This window comes from Dendrobates tinctorius, unplaced genomic scaffold (genome assembly GCF_039654945.1).
Source record: "Dendrobates tinctorius isolate UK_male_01 unplaced genomic scaffold, ASM3965494v1 ptg000254l, whole genome shotgun sequence".
In the NCBI taxonomy this organism is placed as follows: domain Eukaryota; kingdom Metazoa; phylum Chordata; class Amphibia; order Anura; family Dendrobatidae; genus Dendrobates; species Dendrobates tinctorius.
In genome coordinates this window covers 8156957-8179391 of record NW_027361921.1, presented here as the reverse complement: position 1 = coordinate 8179391, position 22435 = coordinate 8156957, and the positions used below count along the sequence as shown (strand labels likewise).

The 22435-nt window shown below is 42.3% G+C and overlaps 1 protein-coding gene across 2 annotated transcripts in view; it reads right to left on the bottom strand.

Annotated features, from left to right (window-relative positions):
* Positions 1–22435, bottom strand: part of WIPI2 (WD repeat domain, phosphoinositide interacting 2) — a 205890-nt gene that overhangs the window by 153993 nt on the left and 29462 nt on the right. Inside the window, exons 2-3 of one of the 2 annotated variants that reach the window (XM_073558131.1) lie at positions 20331–20413; positions 11441–11610 (exon numbers count right to left, since the gene is read on the bottom strand). In XM_073558131.1, coding sequence (XP_073414232.1) covers positions 11441–11610; positions 20331–20413 — 253 coding nt within the window. Of the gene's footprint in view, positions 1–11440; positions 11611–20330; positions 20414–22435 lie in introns of those variants that run through there. The other variant, XM_073558132.1, reaches the window with a different exon arrangement.

Sequence of the window (22435 nt, the reverse complement as noted above, 5' to 3'; positions counted from 1 at the left end):
TGATTAGTTCTTCCTGTGCATTCTGAGGTCTGATGTCTCCTGCCTGATCCTGCATTTTTCAGTTAAGTTGTTCATTTGCTAATCCTTTGCATCTGATCTGGTTTTGCCTCTTTCTGGTTTTGAGGGTTCAGCGTGCTCCCTGCTGGGGGTAGTGCTGGACCCCGCTCCATATGTTACAGCTTGTGTCAGTTTGTTCAGTCCCCTGTTATATTAGTCTTTTTTGCTTTGCTGCCAGTTCATACCAGAATGCTGATATAGTGCAGGCGAGGTCATGAGACCTCAGTGTTTTTTTGTACATCAGAAGTGTTGGATTTTTTAGGGTTTTTGCGTGATTGCAGACAGTCTCTTTCCTATCTAGTCAGTTCAGGCCCCATCATTTGCTCAGTCTATTTTCTGCCTGCGTTTGTGTTTCATCTGGTCTCACCAACAATATATGTTTGGGGGCTATTTCTTTGGGGTTCTACTCTGGGGCAGTTTAGATTTCACCTTTCTTGCTTTAGGCCTAGTTCTCCGGCTGTGTCGAGGAGTCTACGGCATCGTAGGTATGCTCCACGGCTACTGTTAGTTGTGTTGTTAGGATTAGGGGTCTGTAATCCGGTAAGTTACCAACCTTTCTGGTTTCCTGGTGGCCTAGCCTCTTCCTGCCCTCCTCCTCGGTGACCTGTTCATAACAGTCTGGATCGCGTCCTCACTTGGTGGTTGATGTAGGCCACTGTCACCTGATTATCGGAAAAGATCCTCACCCTGTAGGGACATAAGGGGCTTTCTTACTGCTGACTCAACTGTCATTAACTCATTTAAGTTGGTTGAACAACTTATCTCCTCCGCCATCCAAATCCCCTAGACTGACACATCACCAAAGCGGGACCCCCAATTCTTGGGGTTCGCGTCCGTGGCGACTACTTGAGATACTTATTTAATCCAGGGAACCCCCATGGATAGATTAGTAAATTCCAGCCACCAAGGAAGAAACTGTATTGAAGATGGGGATAGAATCATCTTTCCTTCCAGGTGCCCCCTAAGGGAAAAACACACCACTGTAAGCATGGGATTGGGCCCAGGACTACTGGAATACAAGACGTCAGTGAACCTAGAATGCACATAGCACTTCTAAGGGACATGGTGGGATACTTCAAGGCTAGGTAGGCGACACTTTTGTACCACGGAATACAGCAACAGCTCCATAAGTTCCTGTACTCTTAGGGTCTCTAATCATGATTTCTTAAGGTTTAATAGCCAACCCAATCGCTCCAAAGTGGATATTACCATTTCTATCTCTGTAGTGCAATGTCATACCTAATTGCCTACTACTAGAAAGTCATCCAGTTAGGAGACAAAACATCCTTTTCTCGTAGATGGGGCATTACCTCCGCAACCACCTTGGTAAAGACCCAAGGGGCACTGGAGATGCCAAATGGAAGGGCTCTAAACTGGAAGTGGCTAACTGTACCGTCCAGGACTACTGCAACTCTGAGGAACTGCTGATAGTCTACATGTATAGGCACATAGTGGTAATCCTCTTTCAGATCTAAAACTGCCATGAAGTAATTTTTAAAAAGTAACTTTATTGCTGATCATAGAGACTCCATCTTAAAAGGGCGTATTCTCAGGAATTTGTTTAGACCTTTCAAATGTATTATGGTCCTAAAGGAACCATCTGGTTTCTTAATCAGAAAAAGAGGGGAATAAAATCCCTTGCCTTTCTGATAAGGGAACCTCCAACAGGGGTGTCTTCTACAACAGTTCTAACACCTCTGCTTCTAGTGCCTGTTCCGCTGTGGAGTATTGAGAGGGAGTCACCATAAACCTGTCCCGTTGGATTGAAAGGAACTCCATCATTAGCCCAGATTTTATTAGGCTATGAATCCAGTCACTAACCGATATCTCTTTCAAGAGAGGGAGAAAGGCCGAAAGCCCTCCCCCCAACCTGTGCCGGAAGTCATTAGGACTTTTCTTGGGTTCTTGGGAGGAGGTTTGGAACGTGAACCCTCTACCTTTCCTCCTCCTGTCATACCACTTGATCTAGTCTCTGTAGGGCTTCCCTCGGGCAAACCTTTTTTTTAACGTAGTAATGCTTGTAGGATGGGACAGACAGGCTAGGGAATCTTTTCTTGTCATCGCCCGCCTTTTCAAGAAGTTTGTCCAAAGGTGATCCAAACAAGTATTCCCCCTCACATAGAACACAGCTTTGATCAGACCTGGATGTCCCCTGACCAGCACTAGAGATGAGCATATTTGTTCGGATTCGGTTCCGAATACGATTGAATTTGATTTTTTTTTTGCAATATTCGTCAACACAGCCGAACGTCATTAAGAGTCAATGGGAGTAGAAATGACCTAATATGTTCGGAACCGATCATAAGACATACATTCAGCACGAATAGTGTTCGAATATGGCCCAGATATGTCAAAATCAGATTCAGGGCCAAAATCCAAACAAATTTGCTCATCTCTAGCCAGCACTCCAACCATAATGCCCTCCTGACCGTGTTTGGGAGGGCTAACTGCTAACTACAGGGAGGGCCATTTATATGGATACACCTAAATAAAATGGGAATGGTTGGTGATATCAACTTACTGTTTGTGGCACATTAGTATATGGGAGGAGGGAAACTTTTCAAGATGGGTGGTGACCATGCAGGCCATTTTGAATCCAACTTTACTTTTCCAATGGGAAGAGGGTCATGTGACACATCAAGTTTATTGAGAATTTCACAAGAAAAACAATGCTGTGCTTGGTTTTAATGTAACTTTATTCTTTCATTAGTTATTTACAAGTTTATGACCACTTATAAAATGTGTTCAACGTGCTGCCCATTGTGTTGGATTGTCAATGCAACCCTCTTCTCCCACTCTTGACACACTGATAGCAACACCGCAGAAGAAATGCTAGTCTAAGGGGGTCAGATTCCTTGTAGGAATGCTCGGACCTGACACACAATGTGGTGGTGCACCATCTTGCTGGAAAAACGCAGGGAACGTGCCATCTTCAGTGCATAAAGAGGGCAACACATCATCATGCAGCAATTTCAGATATTCAGTGGCATTGAGGTTTCCATTGATGAAGAATGGACCCACTATCTTTGTACCCCATATACCACACCATACCATACCACCAATAATGGGTGTCAGGTGCGAGCATTCCTACATGAACAGTTTCCTGGAAAGTGGAATGGTCGTTGTGGGCCAGCTGAATGGCCACCAATATCTCCCGATCAGACCCCCTTAGATTTTTATCTTTGGGGCCATCTGAAGGCAATTGTCTATGCTGTGAAGATACGAGATGTGCAGCATCAGAAACAATGGATACTGGAAGCCTGTGCTAGAATTTCTTCTGCGGTGTTGCTATCAGTGTGTCAAGAGTGGGAGAAGAGGGTTGCATTGACAATCCAACACAATGGGCAGCACTTTGAACACATTTTATAAATGGTCATAAATTTGTAAATAACTCATGAAAGAATAAAGTTACGTTAAAATCGAGCACACCATTGTTTTTTTCTGTGAAATTCTCAATAAGTTTGATGTGTCACATGTCCCCCTTCCCATTGGAAAAAAAAAAGTTGGATCTAAAATGGCTGACTTCAAAATGGCTGCCATGGTCACCACCCACTTTGAAAATTTTCCCCCCTCCCATATACTAATGTGCCACAAACAGGAAGTTGATATCACCAAACATTCCCATTTTATTTAGGTGTATCGACAGTTTTTCTCTTCTTTCCCCTATGGGCCTCTTCCTGGGAAAGGGATTTCATGGACTACTTAATCTTCGCCCTGATGACAGCTCTTAAATTAGTAGCAAAGCTAGGAGTCTCTTTCTCTTCCGCCACAGTATGCTCAATACATGAGTGACAAAGTCTCTATTGCTAAGAGTCAGGCAATAGGTCCTTGAAAAGCGCACACTCCTTATGATTGGACTTCGCTGTACACTTCTTTTCCTAATAAAAATTTGGGATAAAAAAGGGAAGACTACATCACCAAGTGAACTTTCAAGAAGATCACTTACCAGTGTGGAGCAATCGAATGGTACCGGATTATGAGGATTATGAGGTGGACATATCTCACCACCCCACTATAGTGAACCCCAGCAGAAGTCTGGCAGCAGAGTTAAATGAATTCTACTGCAGATTTGAGGCAAGCTCTACACACAGTGGCTATTCATCTCTAAGCTCCTCAGTCTGTTCATATAAAGATCATTCATTGTGCAACACCCAAGTAGTGATCTCCGAGGCAGAGGTGATACACATCCTGAAGGGACTTAAGGTCAAAAAGGCACCTGGCCCTGATGGTGTATCTCCAATGTGTCTGAAAGTATGTGCTACCCAGCTTGCCCCTATACTGACAAATATATACAATGTGTCACTGAAAGAGTGCGTTGTACCTCAGTGTTGGAAAAATTCCACAATTATCCCTGTCCCCAAGAAAGTGGGATCCTCTGAGTTGAACGACTATAGACCAGTAGCACTCACATCTGTAGCTATGAAAGTCTTCGAAAGAATTATGATGTCCCACCTGATAAAATTCACGCAGAAGCTATGGGACCCGCTTCAGTTTGCCTATAAGGAGAATCGTTCGGCAAACGACACTGTCAATCTGGCACTGAAGTACATTTTGGATCATACAGATGAACGGCACTCATATGTCCGGATTCTTTTCATGGACTTTAGCTCAGCGTTCAATACCATTGATCCGAATTTACTTCATAAGAAAATGGTAGCTCTTGGAGTCCCTCTCAACTTATGCTTGTGGATTTATAACTTCCTGACAGCCAGGATACAGAGTGTAAAAGTTGGACCATTCACTTCGGACACCTTGGTCACAAACATCGGGGCACCTCAGGGGTGTGTTTTGTCCCCATTACTGTTTTCTCTCTATACGAATGATTGCATCTCTTCAGCAGACTCAGTAAAAATCTTGAAATTTGCCGATGATATGACACTGATTGGTCTCATCAGGGGAAATGCTGAAGACTTGTATCGGAGTGAGGTGGAAAAAATATGTGACTGGTGTAAAGCCAATAATCTTGTACTCAACACTAAAAAAACTGCTGAGATGGTTGTGGATTTTAGGAAAGATCAACATGAGATACTTCCAATCTACATCCATGACGAAGTGGTTCTTAGGGTCACAGAGACCAAATTCCTTGGTGTTATCTCTCATGATCTTAAATGGGGGAAAAACGTGGATGCTGTTATAAGAAAAGCACAACAGAGGATGTTCTTCCTGCGTCAGCTGAAAAGATATGGTTTGTCTAAGAATCTGATGATCTTATTCTTTAATGCTGTCATCAGATCTGTGATTTGTTCCTCTCTGATAGTCTGGTATGGGGGAGCCACTGCGCATGACAAACTCCGCTTACAAAGGACTTTCAGAACAGCAGAGAGAATTATAGGCTCCCCCCTGCCTAAAATCCAGGATCTTTATGATAAGAGTATTCGATCCCACGCATTGAAAATTTCATCCGATCCCTCTCACCCGGGACACTCCTCATTCCAACTACTCCCTTCAGGACGTCGCTTCAGAGTTCCCAAATGCAGTACCAACCGCCATATGAACAGCTTCTATCCACTCTCTGTTCAACAATTAAATCGTCATGTGTAGACTATATACTGTATCTGTCTTGTTAGATGTTACTTGTTGTATCTGTTGTTATATATTATGTTGCCTCTTTGCCACAAAGAATTCCTTGTATATATGTAATATGTACTTGGCGATAATAAATTTGATTGATTGATCTCAGCCAAAATACCATCTCGGGAGGCTGATGACTCGTCCATTCTGCTGGAGATAATCTGACTGGATTTTCCTACAGAATCTCGTCTCTCACTGACACAATTGCCTCCAGCACTGATACGGGGTCGACGCTGGTTTACTTACTGATGGAGCTTCCCAATGAGCTGCTGTTGTACAAGCTGCTGCTGATCAGGTGACTCCATTTTCCTAGTGAGGAACATGGGCCAGGAAGCGCAGGCCACTCCTTAAATGCTATAGTAATAATAAAGTGTTAGCACAACTAGAGAAAAAGGTGCACAAGTAGGTTCCCAAACCGTACAATCTTGTGTAGATAACGTGGCACACAAACGGTAGCTGAGGTGTAGAGATTTAATGTGATCCAAAAAAGTAATACATACATTACTCAAACGTTTCAGTCATCAAGACGTTCATCAATGTACTACAATCAAAAATAAAATAAGAAAGACATACCGTAAGTATAAATAAAGAGTATACAATATAATCAAAAAAGTTGGATCAAGGAGGCAGAAATTAGTAATAGTCAGAGAGTGTATCCTGTTGTGAGTTCATTTTCCCCTTCATTACTGAGGCCCGAGGAACTCCCTCTTCTGGTAAAGAAAGGTAGTGAGCCTGATTATCAAACACCTGAGGCTGATGATGATGACTGGCTGAGTGGAGTTACTGACTGGATATAAGGCTGCCGACGCCCTTCTGCCCTGCGGGTGATTTCTCTGTGGGATCCTTGGAGACCAGTCTGAATTCCTGCTCCTCTAAAGCTAAGTTTGCTGCTCGGCCTTTTGCTTTGGTGCTTTGACTTTGTTTTGCTTTGTTTTTCTGGATTTCTGCCATTCCCTGCTGGGGTGTGCTGAATTCATTTAGCTCTGTCTTCTGAAAATACCTGAGTGCTGATTTAGTTTTTGAAGCCTAGCTGCTTCAGGGCCTTTTTCATATCAGCTTGTTGGCTTATGTCTTTGATAGGGTTTTGGCAGATTGCAGACAGCAGCCTTCCTGTTCTTTCCTATCTAGGTAGTTTTGGGCCCCGTCTTTGCTCAGTCTATCTTTCTGTCTGTGTTAGTATTTTCATCTTGCTTCACCGTCATTATATGTTGGGGGCTGTCTATTGCTTTGGGGTCTGCTCTGGGGCAGTTTAGATTTCCCCTTTCTTTCTTTAGGCCTATGTAATTCTCCGGCTGTGATCGAGGGGTCTAAGGCATCGTAGGAACCCCCCACGGCTACTGCTAGTTGTGTTGATAGGTTCAGGGGTCTGCAATCTGATAGTTGCCACTTCTCTGGTTTTCTGGACTTAGCTTGTATTTTTGCTTTTGCCTCCTACGGTGACTCATTCATAACAGTATCCTTCATCATTGGTCAAAATGACAATACCCATCAATGGTATAAAATGAAATGAACAGTCTTGATGACCAAAACATTTGACTACTGTATGTATTACTTTTTTGAATCACATTAAATCTCTACACCTCAGCTACCATTTGTGTGCCAATTTTAATGCTAGGCTGCTTTCCCAAACCGGTACCTCCAGAACTTCTGGGTCAGCAGGTCAATCGTGAGGGGCTGCCCTCGGCGCCATCTTCCTTGATGCCTTCTGCGGGAACATACCGGCCGCGTCATCAGGGTGCTCCACACCACAGAGCCGGCGGTGTTTCGAACAATACTCACCCGGCATCTTCTTCTGTGCCTGCAGACCACGCCAGAGCCAGCCATACTGCCCGGATACCGCTCACCTACATCAAAACAGTATTGTGAGGTCCCCCCTTGGAGACACTGTAGCGCTTCCAGGGACCTTGCACAGGGCGAGGCAGGGGACCCCCGCTGCGTGAACAGTCTGATGAGTCCTGTGAATGACTCCTTCAACCGGTATGTCTGTAAGAGGTTCACCAGTCAAGGACAGGAAACCAACTGATGCGTGGGACAGGTGCCGCCCTTTTATGTCAGTAGGATTCCTGACTTTGAAGGGTGGATCCCCTCTCGTGTCGTGCTGTCATTGGTGATCGATCAAACTATGCCGATTCATCATATCAGTGAAAAAAGTAGAATAAAACAAAATCAAAATGTCAAATGTAAAAAAAAAAAAAATGGTATATACTGTATTTTACGGATTAGAAGATACACTTTTTTCCCCAAATCTGGGGGGAAAATGGGGGTGCATCTAATAATTCGATTATACCTTACCAGCCGCGGTGAAGCAGGGTCCCAGGGATGCTGCTGGCGGAGGCAAGAGTGGAGCGTTTCTCAGGCTGGGATGAGGTGGTGTTCGGCTGTGCGATGCTGTGGGTGTTCGGTGGTGCAGGGGCTCCGCCGACATTTTGTGAAAGCCCAGAGCCTGGGAAATCTCAGCGCCAAGATCTCCATCTGCGCATGTTCCACCCCCGGAACTCATTTTCCTACCGCATAGTAAATCATGGAAGTGCGGGGGCTCCCGGCTTTCACAAAATTTCGGTGGAGCCCCTTCACCACCGAACACCCGCAGCGTCGCACATCCGAACACTGCTTTCTTCCAGTCTGGGGTCCGCAGTATTGCCCCCCCACTGCTGCCTCCGCAAGCAGCGACCCTGGGACCCCGCTTCACCACCCCCGGTAAGCAATAAGACACATGGATTATGAGAAGCACCACTTTATTTAAAAAAAAAAAATTTCTCCTCAAAATATGGGGTGAGTCTTATAATCCTCTTGCGTCTTATAAACTGCAAAATACGGTATGTAAACATCGTCTCACAAAAAACAAGCTCACATATAGCTCAGTCAACGCAAAAATAAAAAACCTACAGCTCTCAGAATAAAACAATGCATAAACAATTCTTTTTTTCAATTAAAAAGTTTTTATTGTTTAAAATCACCAAAACATAAAAAAAAAAAAAAATAAATAAAAATCGGACTGACCCAAAAAATAAAGTTGTCTTGACACTTACAACAATGAACTGCATTAAAAAAAATCCTGAATTGCTGTTTTTTGTTCATTCTGCACTCCAAATATCAGAATAGAAAGCAACAAAAAAAGTTTCTGCCCAAAAATGTTATCAATAAAAATGTCAACTTGTCCCACAAAAAACAAGCTATCACATAACCCGTCAGCAGAAATATGGAAAAATTATAGCTCTGAAAATATGGCGATGCAAAAACTTTGGTTTGCAATAAAAAGCATCTTTCAGTTTGTGACAGCAGCCAAACATAAAAACCCGATAGAAATCTGGTATCGCTATCATCACACCGATCCGAAGAATAAAGTCATCTAATCACTTATACCGCACGAGGAACGGCGTAATAAATAAATAAAACCAATTATTCAACTGCTGTTAATTTTTTTCATTCTGCCTCCCAAAGGTTGCAGTAAGACTCGGCTCACATTTATTCTGCGCTGTACGCTGAGCATTTAGGCTGGGTTCACACTTGCGTTTGGATGGTCTGCGTATGGCTGCGTACTTCTTCCCTTAAGTTCCTCCTACGCTTCACCTACTTCCGCATCCATCCTGTGTAGCTATCTTTAACATTGGGTATGCAGGGACATGTGTTGTATGCGGATGCGTCCACATGCGGCGTTTTGACGTGCCCGCCGACCGCACAGAAATGCAACATGTTGCGTTCGGCGGGCACGTCAAAACGCCGCATGCAGACGCATCCGCATACAACGCATGTCCCTGCGTACCCAATGTTAAAGATGGGTACAAAGGAAGCAGGAGTAAGTAGTACGCAGCCATACGCAGACCAGCCAAACGCAAGTGTGAACCCAGCCTTACACCTGAATTTCCATGTGATTCAGATGGAACCCCCGGTGGAAGATTCCCTTTGAAGCAGATGGAGACACTGTGGAAGTCGCCGGACCTATAATCCAGTGGTGTCTATCTTTTTAGGTGTGCATAAAAGCGCGGTCCGCCATACAGCTCTGTCAAAAATTAAGAGACCATTGCACAGTTTAATAAAAAACAGCTTCTCTACGTGTCTGAAAGCCATTCCATTCCAGTGTCAGTTGGATTCCAACCAGAGTACACCTCATTCTACTTAATGTGCTTCTGATTAGGTGATCACCTGAACCAAATCTTATTTAACGAAGGAAAGTATAAAAAATAACCCACTGTGGTGTTCACAATCCTCTTGCAATAGGACAAGCTGGATGGCAAAGAAAGTGCTAGTAATATCCCAAAAGTAATAGGAATGAAAACATAACTTTTAACCATGCCAAAGGAGTTGAAAAGAAAAATCTTGAGTGAGGAAAAGAAGGGCTCAATTCTGGCTTTACTAGCAGAGGGATACAGTGAGCGTCATGTTGCCTCTATCCTTAACATTTCTAAGACGGCAGTCCATTACATCAGGGTCAAGCAGCAGACATTGAGGACAACAAAGCTACAGACCGGCAGAGGGCGAAAACGACTCTCCACTGACCGGGATGACCATCATCTTATTCGAATGTCAGTTGGCACCCACAGGATGACATCAAGTGACCTATAAAAGGAATGGCAAATGGCAGCTGGTGTGAAGTGTACGGCAAGAACAGTTCGTAACAGGCTCCTAGAGGCAGGGCTCAAGTCATGTAAAGGTAGAAAAAAGCCTTTCATCAATGAGAAGCAAAGGAGAGCCAGGCTGAAGTTTGCCAAAGACCATAAGGATTGGACCATAGAGGACTGGAGTAAGGTAATCATCTCTGATGAGCCTAATTTTCAGCTTTGCCCAACACCTGGTCATCTAACGGTTAGAATGAGACCTGGAGAGGCGTACAAGCCACAGTGTCTTGCACCCACTGTGAAATTTGGTGGAGGATCGGTGATGATCTGGGGATGCTTCAGCAAGGCTGGAATTGGATAGGTTAATCTTTGCGAAGGACGTATGAATCAAGCCGCATACAAGGTTATCCTGGAAAAACAGTTGATTCCTTCTGCTCAGGCAATATTCCCTAATTCTGAGGACTGGTTTTTCCAGCAGGACAATGTGCCATGCCACACAGGTAGGTCAATCAATGTGTGGATAAAGGACCACCACATCAAATCCCAGTCATGGCCAGCCCAATCTCCAGACCTGAACCCCATTGAAAACCTCTGGAATGTAATCAAGAGGAAGATGGTTGGTCACAAGCCATCAAACAAAGAATAACTGCTTACACTTTTGTACCAGGAGTGGCATAAGGTCACCCAAAAGCAGTGTGAAAGACTGGTGGAAAGCATGCCAAGACGCATGAAAGCTGTGATTAAAAATCATGGTTATTCCACAAAATATTGATTTCTGAACTCTTCCCGAGTTAAAACATTAGTATTGTTGTTTTTAATTGATTATGAACTTGTTTTCTTAGCATTATTTGAGGTCTGCAAGCACTACATTTTTTTGTTCTTTTGACCATTTCTCATTTTCTGAAAAAAATACAAAATTTAGGGCTTGGAAATTCGAAGACATGTTGTCAGTAGTTTATAGAATAAAAGAGCAATTCACATTTTACTAAAAAATATACCTATAAAGAGGAAAATATACATATTTATTGTATTTTTTCAATCAATTTATTTAAATTTTTTTTTATATATATTTTTGCTTTATTTTTTTTTATATATTTTTGCTTTTTTTTATTTGTACCTCTATGAGACTAACTTTTATGTCTTTGATCACAGCATTAACCTTGTGAAGGGGTTAATATATACATTTTAAACAAATGGTTGCATCTACAAGGGTTCACAACTAACTGTTTCCATAATAGTTAGCACTCTTTACTCACCTGTCTGTTTAATTTTACTGCCAAAATTGTGTTGGAATAACTGTAGTTGCAAATCTCAGTTCCTTTTTTAAAATGACATACTTTTAGTTTCCGAGGTGCTTTGAGGCTGACAATAGCCACAAGACTACTGGAGAAGAGCCGCTCCACAATACAAACATCTTCTGTGTCGGCTGCAGAGACAAGACAAAAATATACTTTTAAATAATTAAAATTTGCGCTTAATAATGAACCCCTTTAGCTTGTAGTGACCTTAAAAAATACACACAAATGAATTGGATTGCTCCAAGTTAGGTAGTTATTACCTTAAGGTGTAATCTGAGCGAATGTCTGGACTCCAGAGGACCAGTAAAGAGCGCTGTGTGCCTTGATGTGAAGTCAGATTGAATGATGTTTGCCAGATAAACGTGGGTTAATACAACGGCTCTTCAGGAGTGCTGTCCCGGCCGGTAACAGACACTCAACGCTCCCCTCTTCCAGCGGCGCGCCAGCGTGCACGATGAGAAGCTGTGGCGTGAGATGAGCCAACAGGACCTTCGTGATGTCACCGGACACGTGATAGATTACAGAGAGCACAGTGGACCAAATCCTCGCCGAATAGTTTCAGAAAAAAAACGGTTTCCTTCATCAGGGATGGTCCAATGGAGGAATTGGTCACCTTAAATATCTTCTGGTACAGCCCTTAATTGAATCCAAATAATTCAACCTCACAGTTTAACCCCTTAGGTGCAAGACTGTCCATATTAAAAATCCAGACTCTCCATGCAGGACATTTGCTTAATATAGTCTCCTTTTCTCCAACTTTTGCGCACAACTTGGAGACCTGTGATCGTTGTTCCCATAGGGATCCCCATGATATTCGCAATAGTGTTCAGACAAGGGATGTCCTAGGAATTTTTTATTTATATTCCTAAGGTGCTCATTCACCCTTACTCATAATGGATGCTTTGTGCGTCCTATATATAGTTTATCACAGGGGCATCTTAATGATTAGATAACCCCTGCTGTGTTACACGTAATGAAATCCCGGATTTTAAATATTTAATTTCCGTTGGATATAAACTGTTTTTCTGTTTTTAATGTTTTACAAATCCTGCAACCGCGGCATGGGTAATAGCCGGGTCTCTGACCAAAGGGACCAGATTGGGGTACTTTTCTTGGATTGCCTCTAGGTACTGTTGGTGCCACTAGATTGCCCAAATTTCTTGCCTTTCTATAAATGAATTTTGGCTCCACTGGTAATAGATCCCCTATGGTCTTATCTTCCCGTAAAATCCCCCAGTATTTTTTTTACAATATTTCTCAGAATATGAGTATTTGCACTATACTGGGTTATGATGGGGAAATCATCATTCATATCATATTGTGAATCACGGTTATGTTTATCTTGGATTAAGTTATCCCTAGGAATATTATTTATTTTTTCTCTTTCATCCAGAAGGAAATCCTCTTTGGATGAAAGATGAAAGAAATTTGTTGCTCTGGCCATAAATCTGATTCAGTTAAAAAATGTTTTGTTGCTTGACATCCTTTATCGTGTTGGATCACAGTGTATAAAGAAGTAATATCCAGTGTGCCTAAATTTCCTTCATTATTGAATGTATTGACTTTATTTTAACTCATAATTATTTTTATTATGGGACGAACTACTACTCCCAGCGGTGGGGCACAGCTATGGGGACCAGGTTCGTGCCCAGCTATGCAAATCTCTATGTGGGTAGATGGGAATCTGAAGCCATCTACCTCGGTGGAGTGCTGTGTGAGAACCTGGTCCTCTGGCGTCGCTTCATCGACGATGTCCTTTTTATTTGGTCAGGGGGTCCAGATACATTGACACAGTTTTTAACGGACATAAATAAAAATCAATATTTTTTAAATTTTAATGCGGTGACGAGTAGGGTGTTAATACATTTTTTAGATCTTAATATTTTTATAGACAATGGAACTATCCACACTAAAACATATCATAAACTGACTGACTCTAATAACTATATTTCGCTGAACAGTTGTCATTTACCCTCTTGGCTCATCAATGTCTCAAAGAGTCAATTTATACGAGCACATAGAAATTGTTCACGAAAACAAGATTTTCTAGATGAAACAAATACACTAATGGATAAATTTAAGGGGAAAGGATATAGAGAGGATTTCCTTCTGGATGAAAGAGAAAAAATAAATAATATGCCTAGGGATAACTTACTCCAAGATAAACATAACCATGACTCACAATATGATATGAATGATGATTTCCCAATCACAACCCAGTATAGTGCAAATACTTATATTCTGAGAAAAATTGTAAAAAAAACACTGGGGGATTTTACGGGAAGATAAGACCATAGGGGATCTATTACCAATGGAGCCAAAATTAATTTGTAGAAAGGCAAGAAATTTGGGGAATCAAGTGGCACCAACAGTATCTAGAGCCAATCCAAGAAAAGTACCCCAATCAGGTCCCTTTGGTCAGAGACCTGGCTATTACCCATCTGTCACCGGCCGGGACAGCACTCCTGAAGAGCCGTTGTATTAACTCACGTTTATCTGGCAAACATCATTCAATCTGACTTCACATCAAGACACACAGCGCTCTTTACTGGTCCTCTGGAATCCAGACATTCACTCAGATTATACCTTAAGGTAATAACTACCTAACTTGGAGCAATCCAATTCATTTGTGTGTATTTTTAGGTCACTACAAGCTAAAGGGGTTCATTATTAAGCGCAAATTTTAATTATTTATATTTTATTGATCACATTGGTGGTGTGTGTTCCTAATTTGCAGCAAGTGTTCCTCTCTCTTTTCTACAGTTACTAGCGCCACCTACAGTCTATACTAAAAATATACTTTTGTTGACACTTAGTCTTGCGTGTATATTCACTTGCTTGTAAGCAACATGAAAATGCTTGTGAGCATCAAATATAACATTGTCAGTCATATGAATAACTCAAGTAGGGCTGGGAAATTAATCAAATTGAGTAATTGGCAGTTGGCATGCTGAACTATTCTTTTTCAAAATAGAGGAACCAAATTGCACCCCCCCACACACAGCCAGGGCTGTGGAGTCGGTAAGCCAAACCTCAGACTCCTACTCTGACTCCTCAATTTCCATGACACCAACTCCACAGCAATGATGTCTTCCCCAAAGAGCACATGGCTAGCAAGTATTGGAGGACGTTCAGCACAACATACGAGCTGCGCCGGGCCTGGAACCTGCTGTGCAGGCTGCACTACTAGGGCATGAACTGAAGCCCCTAGCAGCCACAACATAACTCACAAGGCAGTAGGAATGAACGGCAGGAATAGCAACTAATCGGTAACTCCTAACTATATCCCTGCAACTTCTGTAAGCATGGAAAAAGAGAGTTATGGAACTTGGGCCATGTGATCCCGATGAATACTTAGGTCTACAGTGAAAAGCCCCTTCAGCATCCAGCCTGTGTGCAGTTCACTGTGTTTCTTCTCTTGGGCAGAAGATAAGGTAATATATATCCCCTCACATTTGCCCATTTCTGTTCTCAGTTTCTTCTCGCTCCATGCCTTCAATAAAAAGTCAAAAAAGATAATCATTGACCCCTTTTTCTGACTTTCATCTTACCCCAGTCAACCAGTATACGAGTTAATAAAACAGCAATCTGTTTTTTTTTTTATTTGTTTTTTTTTTAATATTCCCTTGGCAGTTCTGTGGAACAGCTCCCATGGCCCCCTGCCGGTCTCTGTATTCTGACTTCAGCGTATTAGAGCTGTGTCATCTTTCAAAACTAAAAAAAGTAATAGAACATCAGCATACCAATAAGTCACATTATTCAAGGAGGCAACCTAAAATGTGATGTTCCAGGCTTCACAAACACTTTTGTTGAAGATGAGACATTGCAGATCTATATCCCTGGATAAAGAGGATTATGCGACTGTTACTCTATGACTTGAGTGTTGCATGACGTGGAACGATCAACTTGATGAATTACCGTATATACTCGAGTATAAGCCGACCCCCCTAATTTTGCCACAAAAAACTGGGAAAACTTAATGACTTGTGTATAAGCCGAGGGTGCACAGTGAGTGGCCTCAGTTATCAGCAGTGTGTGGCCCCAGTTATGATGCACAGTGAGTGGTCCCAGTTACGCTGCACAGTGAGTGGCCCCAGTTACGCTGCACAGTGAGTGGCCCCAGTTATCATGCACAGTGAGTGGCCCCAGTTATCAAACACAGTTGGCTCCATCAAGTTGCTGCTGCCGCTGCCTCCCTTAAAAAAAGAAAAAACCTGTATATTCACCTCCGTCGCTGCCCCCTGCTCATCAGCGTTGCGCTCTGCAGTGACTGTGCAGGCAGAGAGCGATAGCGCCCTCTGACCTGAATGTCACTGCAGAGGACGCAAGACAGCAGAGCGCAGGGACAGGTGAATAAGCCTCCCAACCCCCCCCCCCCCCCGTTCATACTCACCGGGTCCTGGCGCTTGTCTCTGCAGCTCCCCAGTTTGTTCCATGTTGTCGGCGCTGCTCTCTTCCTGGTTCAGCGGTCACGTGGTACCCGCTCATTAAATATGCGCATATTTAATGAGCGGGTACCAATTGACAGCTGAAGCAGGAAGAGAGCAGCGCCGACAACATGGAACAAGCAGGGGAGTTGCAGAGAAGGGTGAGTATGATCTGACACCCCCGCTCCCCCTCCCCCGCCGATCCCCCCGGTATATGACTCGTGTATAACCCGAGAGGGGGACTACCAGCCCAAAAAAATGGGCTGAAAATCTCGGCTTATACACGAGTATATACGGTACTTTTATTACTATTACGACAGCTTCAAATGCTTTCTAAAAGCATTGTGCTATATTAACACATGACAACTGCAGCAATCTTGTGGGACAACACTTTTCTGCTGAAGGCCAGAATATAGGGACTGTCAGGAGGCAAATATAGTGTTTTCTTTTTTTTCCCCCCTACATTATTTAACCCCTTCATGACTTTGCGGTTTTCAGTTTTTGCGTTTCCGTTTTTTTCTCTCCTTCTTCCCAGAGCCACACATTTTTTATTTTTCCATTACTATGGCCGTGTGAGTACTTGATATTTACGGGATGAGTTTTAGTTTTGAATGACTCCATTGATTTTACCATATAGTGTACTGGAAAACGGGAAACAAATTCCAAGTGTGGTGAAATGGAACAATTTTTTTTTTATTTTTAACCATGTTAAATGCTAAGACTGACCTGCCATTATGATTCTCCAGGTCATTACGAATTCGTAGATAAACATACACAGGTTCTTTTTTATGTGCTTGCAAAAAAAAAAAAAAAATTGGAGCCAGTTTCCAAGATCTGTAGCGTCTCAATTTTTCGGGATCGGGGACTAGGTGAGGGCTTATTTTTTACGTGCTGAGCTGATGTTTTTATTGACATCATTTCTGAGTAGATACGACATTTTGATCGCCTGTTATTGTATTTTATTGCAATGCCATTGCAACCAAAAAACGTAATTCTGGGGTTTTCATTTCTCGCTACGCCGTTTACAGATCAGATTAATTATTTTTCTATCTTGATAGATAGGGCGTTTTTGAAAGCAACAAGAACAAATGTGTATTTTTATTTTTTTTTATTGTTTTATTTTGATAGAGGAAAAGGGGGGTGAGTTGAACTTTAAACTGTTTTAAATATTTTTTAAAACTTTTTACTGGTTTCAATAGTCTCCTTAGGAGACTTGAAGCTGCGATCGTTTGATCGCTTGCACTACACATAGCAGTTCTTCAGCCCTGCTATGAGTAGGAAAAATCATAATCTGCTATGAGCGGTGGCCACGGGCCACCTTGAAAAAGACACTTAGAGGTGTCGATACGCGTGGGTTTCTCTCATGGACTCTTATCACCACCACTGACCGCACCGCTGCTATTCAGATGACGGGACGACTGACTGGTTCCCCCAATCACTATCATATAGGGTGACGTATTCAGCTTCTGTAGCCCAGCATGCAGGATGCATTTGGCATCATTGTGTATTCACTATTAACCCCTTTCTTGTGGCATTCAGCCGTTTGGCTTTTGGTAATAATCAGGGTTTAACTTTTGCACTGCATGCTCCATATATGGGGGCTACACTGGTTATAATCTAAGATTGTTGGTTATATGCTAGCAGCATTTATTCAGAGTTATTTTTCTCTGTGCACTTTCAGCATTTGCGGTCTATTGATATATTAAAATCTATTATGTTATATTCTGTCATCTTTTGGAGAGTCAATTTATGATCTTTTGGATGTTTTAAATGGTTTTAAATGTGTGCTGTTTTTTTGGCTTGTCACTAATAAAATTTGCTCATAGTTTGTACCTATTGATACTGTGTGGTGATCCTATTTTTTTGCATGATTCTTTTCCTCTTTTTTTTGGCCACGGGCTGGAATCCACAGCAGATCAGCAATGATAAGCACATGGCTCTTCTGCAGACACCTGGGTGGTCATGCCAACCCATTGTCGCCCTGCAATCATGTGACGGGGCGCCGATGGGCGGGATTAGTAATGCGACTCCGGTAAGCGAGAGTTAAACCGCTCTCAGAGATTGACAGCAGCATTTAACTAGTTAAGAGCCGTGGGTGGATCAGAATTTCACCCGTGGCTGTTAGGGGCACGTGACAGCTGAGTAAATCAGCTGTCATATGCTGGAAAAGATGTGGGCTCAGCGCCATAGCTCACATCAAAAGGGGATAAACAACCTATAACATACTTATACGTCATAGGTCATGGGGGGGGGAGATTATTTAGACTAAGTTAAATATATAAAAAGAATTAACCCAATCGCTAAACGTCGTAACGAGAAAAATAAATCAAAACGACAAAATTACCGTATTTTTCGGACTATAAGACGCACTATTTTCCTCCCAAAATGTGGAGGAAAATGTGGGGTGCGTCTTATAGTCCAGATGTACCAGCTCTGGCTGTGGTAAGGAGGTGGGGGAGCGGTTTCGGCTGAGCAGCGGGTCACAGAGACAGGAGCCGGCGGCTGCGGCTAACTCCTGTGCGCGCTGCTAAAAAGAAATTAATGTGCACTGCATTCCATGCTCATGTGCGTGGAGGGCAATGAATATTCATTTCTTTTTGGCATCCTGGAATGATTGGTCCCATCCTTATCCTGGAATGATTGGCCCCATCCCGTTTCATGGTATGACTGGTCCCACTGGTCCCATCCTTATCCTAGTACGATTGTCCCCAGCCCGGTCCTGGTATGCATGGCCCCCTCAGAAAAGATTAAACAAAAAAAACAACATTTACACTTGCCTTCCTCCACTCCCTCACAGCGTCCTGATCCGGTGCCAGCAGCTGCTTAATTCTTGTAAGCAGCGCATGTCAGGGACATCATGCGCTACTCACAAGCAGAGCACAGCTGCCGCAATACTCACCGGGATTGTTCATCACAGAGAGCAGCGAATATTCATTGTTTTTCAGTAGCGCGCAGTGTCAGCCACCGGCTTCCTGCTGCTACTGGCGGTCACGTGTGCCGATACTTAAGAGAAATATTCATTCCCCTTATGTATCGGCACACGTGGGCTCCGGCTTACACTGCTCGCTACTGAAGAGCAATGAATACTCACTGTTCTCCGCATTGAACAGTCCCGGCGAGTATTCCGGCAGCTGTGCTCTGCTTGTGAGCAGCACATGACGTCCATGCCATTCGCTGCTTACAAGAATTGAGCAGCTGCTGGCATCAGAACTAGATGCTGCGAGGAAGCGGAGGAAGGTAAATGTAATGGTTTTTATTTGTTTTTTTTTTAGTTTTTTCTGATGGGACCATGCATACCAGGACCAGGATGGGGCCAATCATACTAGGATAAGGATGGGGCCAATGATACCAGGATAAGAATGGGGCCATGGATACCAGAACTGGGGTGGGGCCAATCATACCCAGAAAAGGATGGGGCCCTGCATACCAGGATAGAGATGGGGCCATGCATACTTGGACAAGATGGGGACCCTGCATACCAGTAAAGGGATGAGGAATATCATCCCTGCCAGGATAAGGGGGACCATTCCTACCAGGATGGGGATGAGGGTCATGCATACCAGGATAGGGAAGAGGGAGCCATGTTTATCAGGATGGGGTTGAGGGGACCATACTTACAAGGATAGGGGATTATTAAGTACAGAATTGACCACTTTTTTTGCTTTGTTTTTTTTTTTTTAATTTCCTGCGTCTTATAGTCCAAAAAATACAGTAAGTTTTTTGGTCGCCGCAACATTGCCTTAAAATGCAATAAGAGATTATCCAAAGATCATATCTGCTCCAAAATGGTATCATTAATAACGTCAGTTCGGCACGCACAAAAAAACCCTCACCCAACCCGAGATCACAAAAAATGGCGCAAGGTTTTTTTTTTCTTTTTTAACAAATTTTGGAATTTTTTTTCACCACTTAAATAAAAAACAACCTAGATATGTTTGGTGTCTATGAACTCATAATGACCTGGAGAATCATAATGGCAGGTCATTTTTAGCATTTAGTGAACATAGTAAAAAAGCAAAACAAAAAACGATTGTGAAAGTTCACTTTATTTTGCAATTTCACCGCACTTGAAATGTTTTACTCGTTTTCCAGTACAAGATATGTTAAAACCAATGGTGTTTTTCAAAAGTACAACTCGTCCCGCAAAAAACAAGCCCTCAAATGGCCATACTGACCGAAAAATAATAAGGTTATGGCTCTGGGAAGAAGAGGCGCAAAAAACGAAAAAGCAAAAACAAAAATACCTTCGGTCATGAAGGGGTTAACAGAAAAATATCAGCAAAAAAAAAAATCAACAGTTTAAAAATCAAAAAATATATAAAAATATACTATTTTTTGGCAAAAACAAAATTATAACATATGCAGAACAAGAGATTAGATTATCAGGTTGTTCACATTTGCATAAATGAAGTCAAACTTACTGCACTCATATATTTGTTCCAACTTATCCACAGAAGGCAAAGAAAAGAACTTATAACCAGATTTGATACCGACTGCTAACGATCTGTAAGAAAAGAAGAAAACTAATTATTGAGAACAAAGTAAAATGTTCACATTCATATCACTAATCTAATGGAACCAGTCATGTGAGTAATGCATTCAGTGCCTGCTCCAAATTGGACAGAGGTGAGGAAGTGATTACCCATAACACTACCATACTGATGACGGCTACCATCAGATAGGACTCGAAATGTAGCACAGGTAAGTAACAGGAGTATTCATGAAATATATATATATATATATATATATATATATATATATATATATATATACACACGCACACACACACACAGTAGAGACCAAAAGAGAGTTTTCTTTATTTTCATGACTATGAAAATTGTAGATTCACTCTGAAGGCATCAAAACTATGAATTAACACATGTGGAATTATATAATTAACAAAAAAGTGTGAAACAACTGAAAATATGTCTTATATTCTAGGTTCTTCAAAGCAGCCACCTTTTGCTTTGATTACTGCTTTGCACTCTATATTATATATACATATATATATATACACACACACACACACACACATACATATACACAGGCGATCAATATTGTTGGTACCCTTCATTTAATGACAGAAAAACCCACAATGGTGACAGAAATAACTTGAATCTGACAAAAGTAATAATAAATCAAACATCTATAAAATAAACAAATGAAAGTCAGACATTACTTTTCAACCATGCTTCCACAGAGTTTTTAAAAAAAATAAAACTCATGAACTAGGCCTGGACAGAAATGATGGTACCCTTAACTTAATATTTTGTTGCACAACCTTTTGAGGCAATCAAACAATTCCTGGAACTGTCAATGAGACTTCTTCACCTTTCGACAGGTACTTTAGCCCACTCCTCAAGAGCAATCTGCTCCAGTTGTCTCACGTTTGAAGGTCGCCTTTTCCAGATGGCATGTTTCAGCTCTTTCCAAAGATGCTCAATAGGATTTAGGTCAGGGCTCATAGAAGGCCACTTCAGAATAGTCCAATGTTTTGACCACGTGTGTATGAACTGGGATATAAACTGGTGTGCATGCAGCGTGTAAGCGCACATTCACACTGGTCACTGAACAAAAACAAAGACAGAAACACAATGATCAAATACCCTGCAGAAAATAGATACCGTATTTTCTGGTGTATAAGACGACCCCCAACTTTTCCAGATAAGATATAAAATCTTCTCAAAAGTCGGGGGTCTTCTTATACGCCGGGTGTCGTCTTGTAGGGTGGGTGTGGAAGGTGTAAGTGAAGTATCCTTATTACCTCATTGTGGAAGCGGTGCTCTGTGCAGCAATGGAGCTGCGGGGGCGTCCGGGCTTTGACAAAATGCCGGCAGAGCCCCCCACGCTGCACAAAGAGCCAGAGCCACCACCGCCCCAGCACAGAGAGCCGCACAGAGCACCGCTGCCACAATGAGCTAATAAGGGATACTTCACTTACACCCTCACGGTGAGGCACCGCCTCACCTTGTCATCGGGACCACTCCCCACACCATATGCGGTGACCGCAGATCGCTCCGCACCCGCCCTTTAAGACGACACCCGGCGTATAAGACGACCCCCGACTTTTAAAAAGATTTTCAGGGGTTAAAAAGTATCTTATTCGCTGTAAAATCGGTAGTATAGTGCATTAAAATAATATACGGTATTGTTTGTTTGTTTTCAGTCTGTTTGCACCATGTGCATATAAAGGTGTGGCCGGCCTTTCCTTTGAGCTGGACATTATATTGATGTGGTTTACCATGGCTGTGTGTTCATTAGTTGGGCACAGTCCTTCTCAGGCCTTATCCACATGCATGACAATTGACAAATAGTAAGGTTTTTAATATTAGAGTAAGGGCTGTCCCAATTACGGTCACCGTGAAGTGGTGGGATGGCTTACGTATTTTTTTAATAAAAAAACATGTTAACTAAATAGCGTATATTATTTTTATGCACTATGCTATTTATTTACTGCAGGGTATTTAATCATTATATTTCTGTCTGTTTCTTTTCTTCTTGTCGAAAATAGAATAGCGTAAAAAAC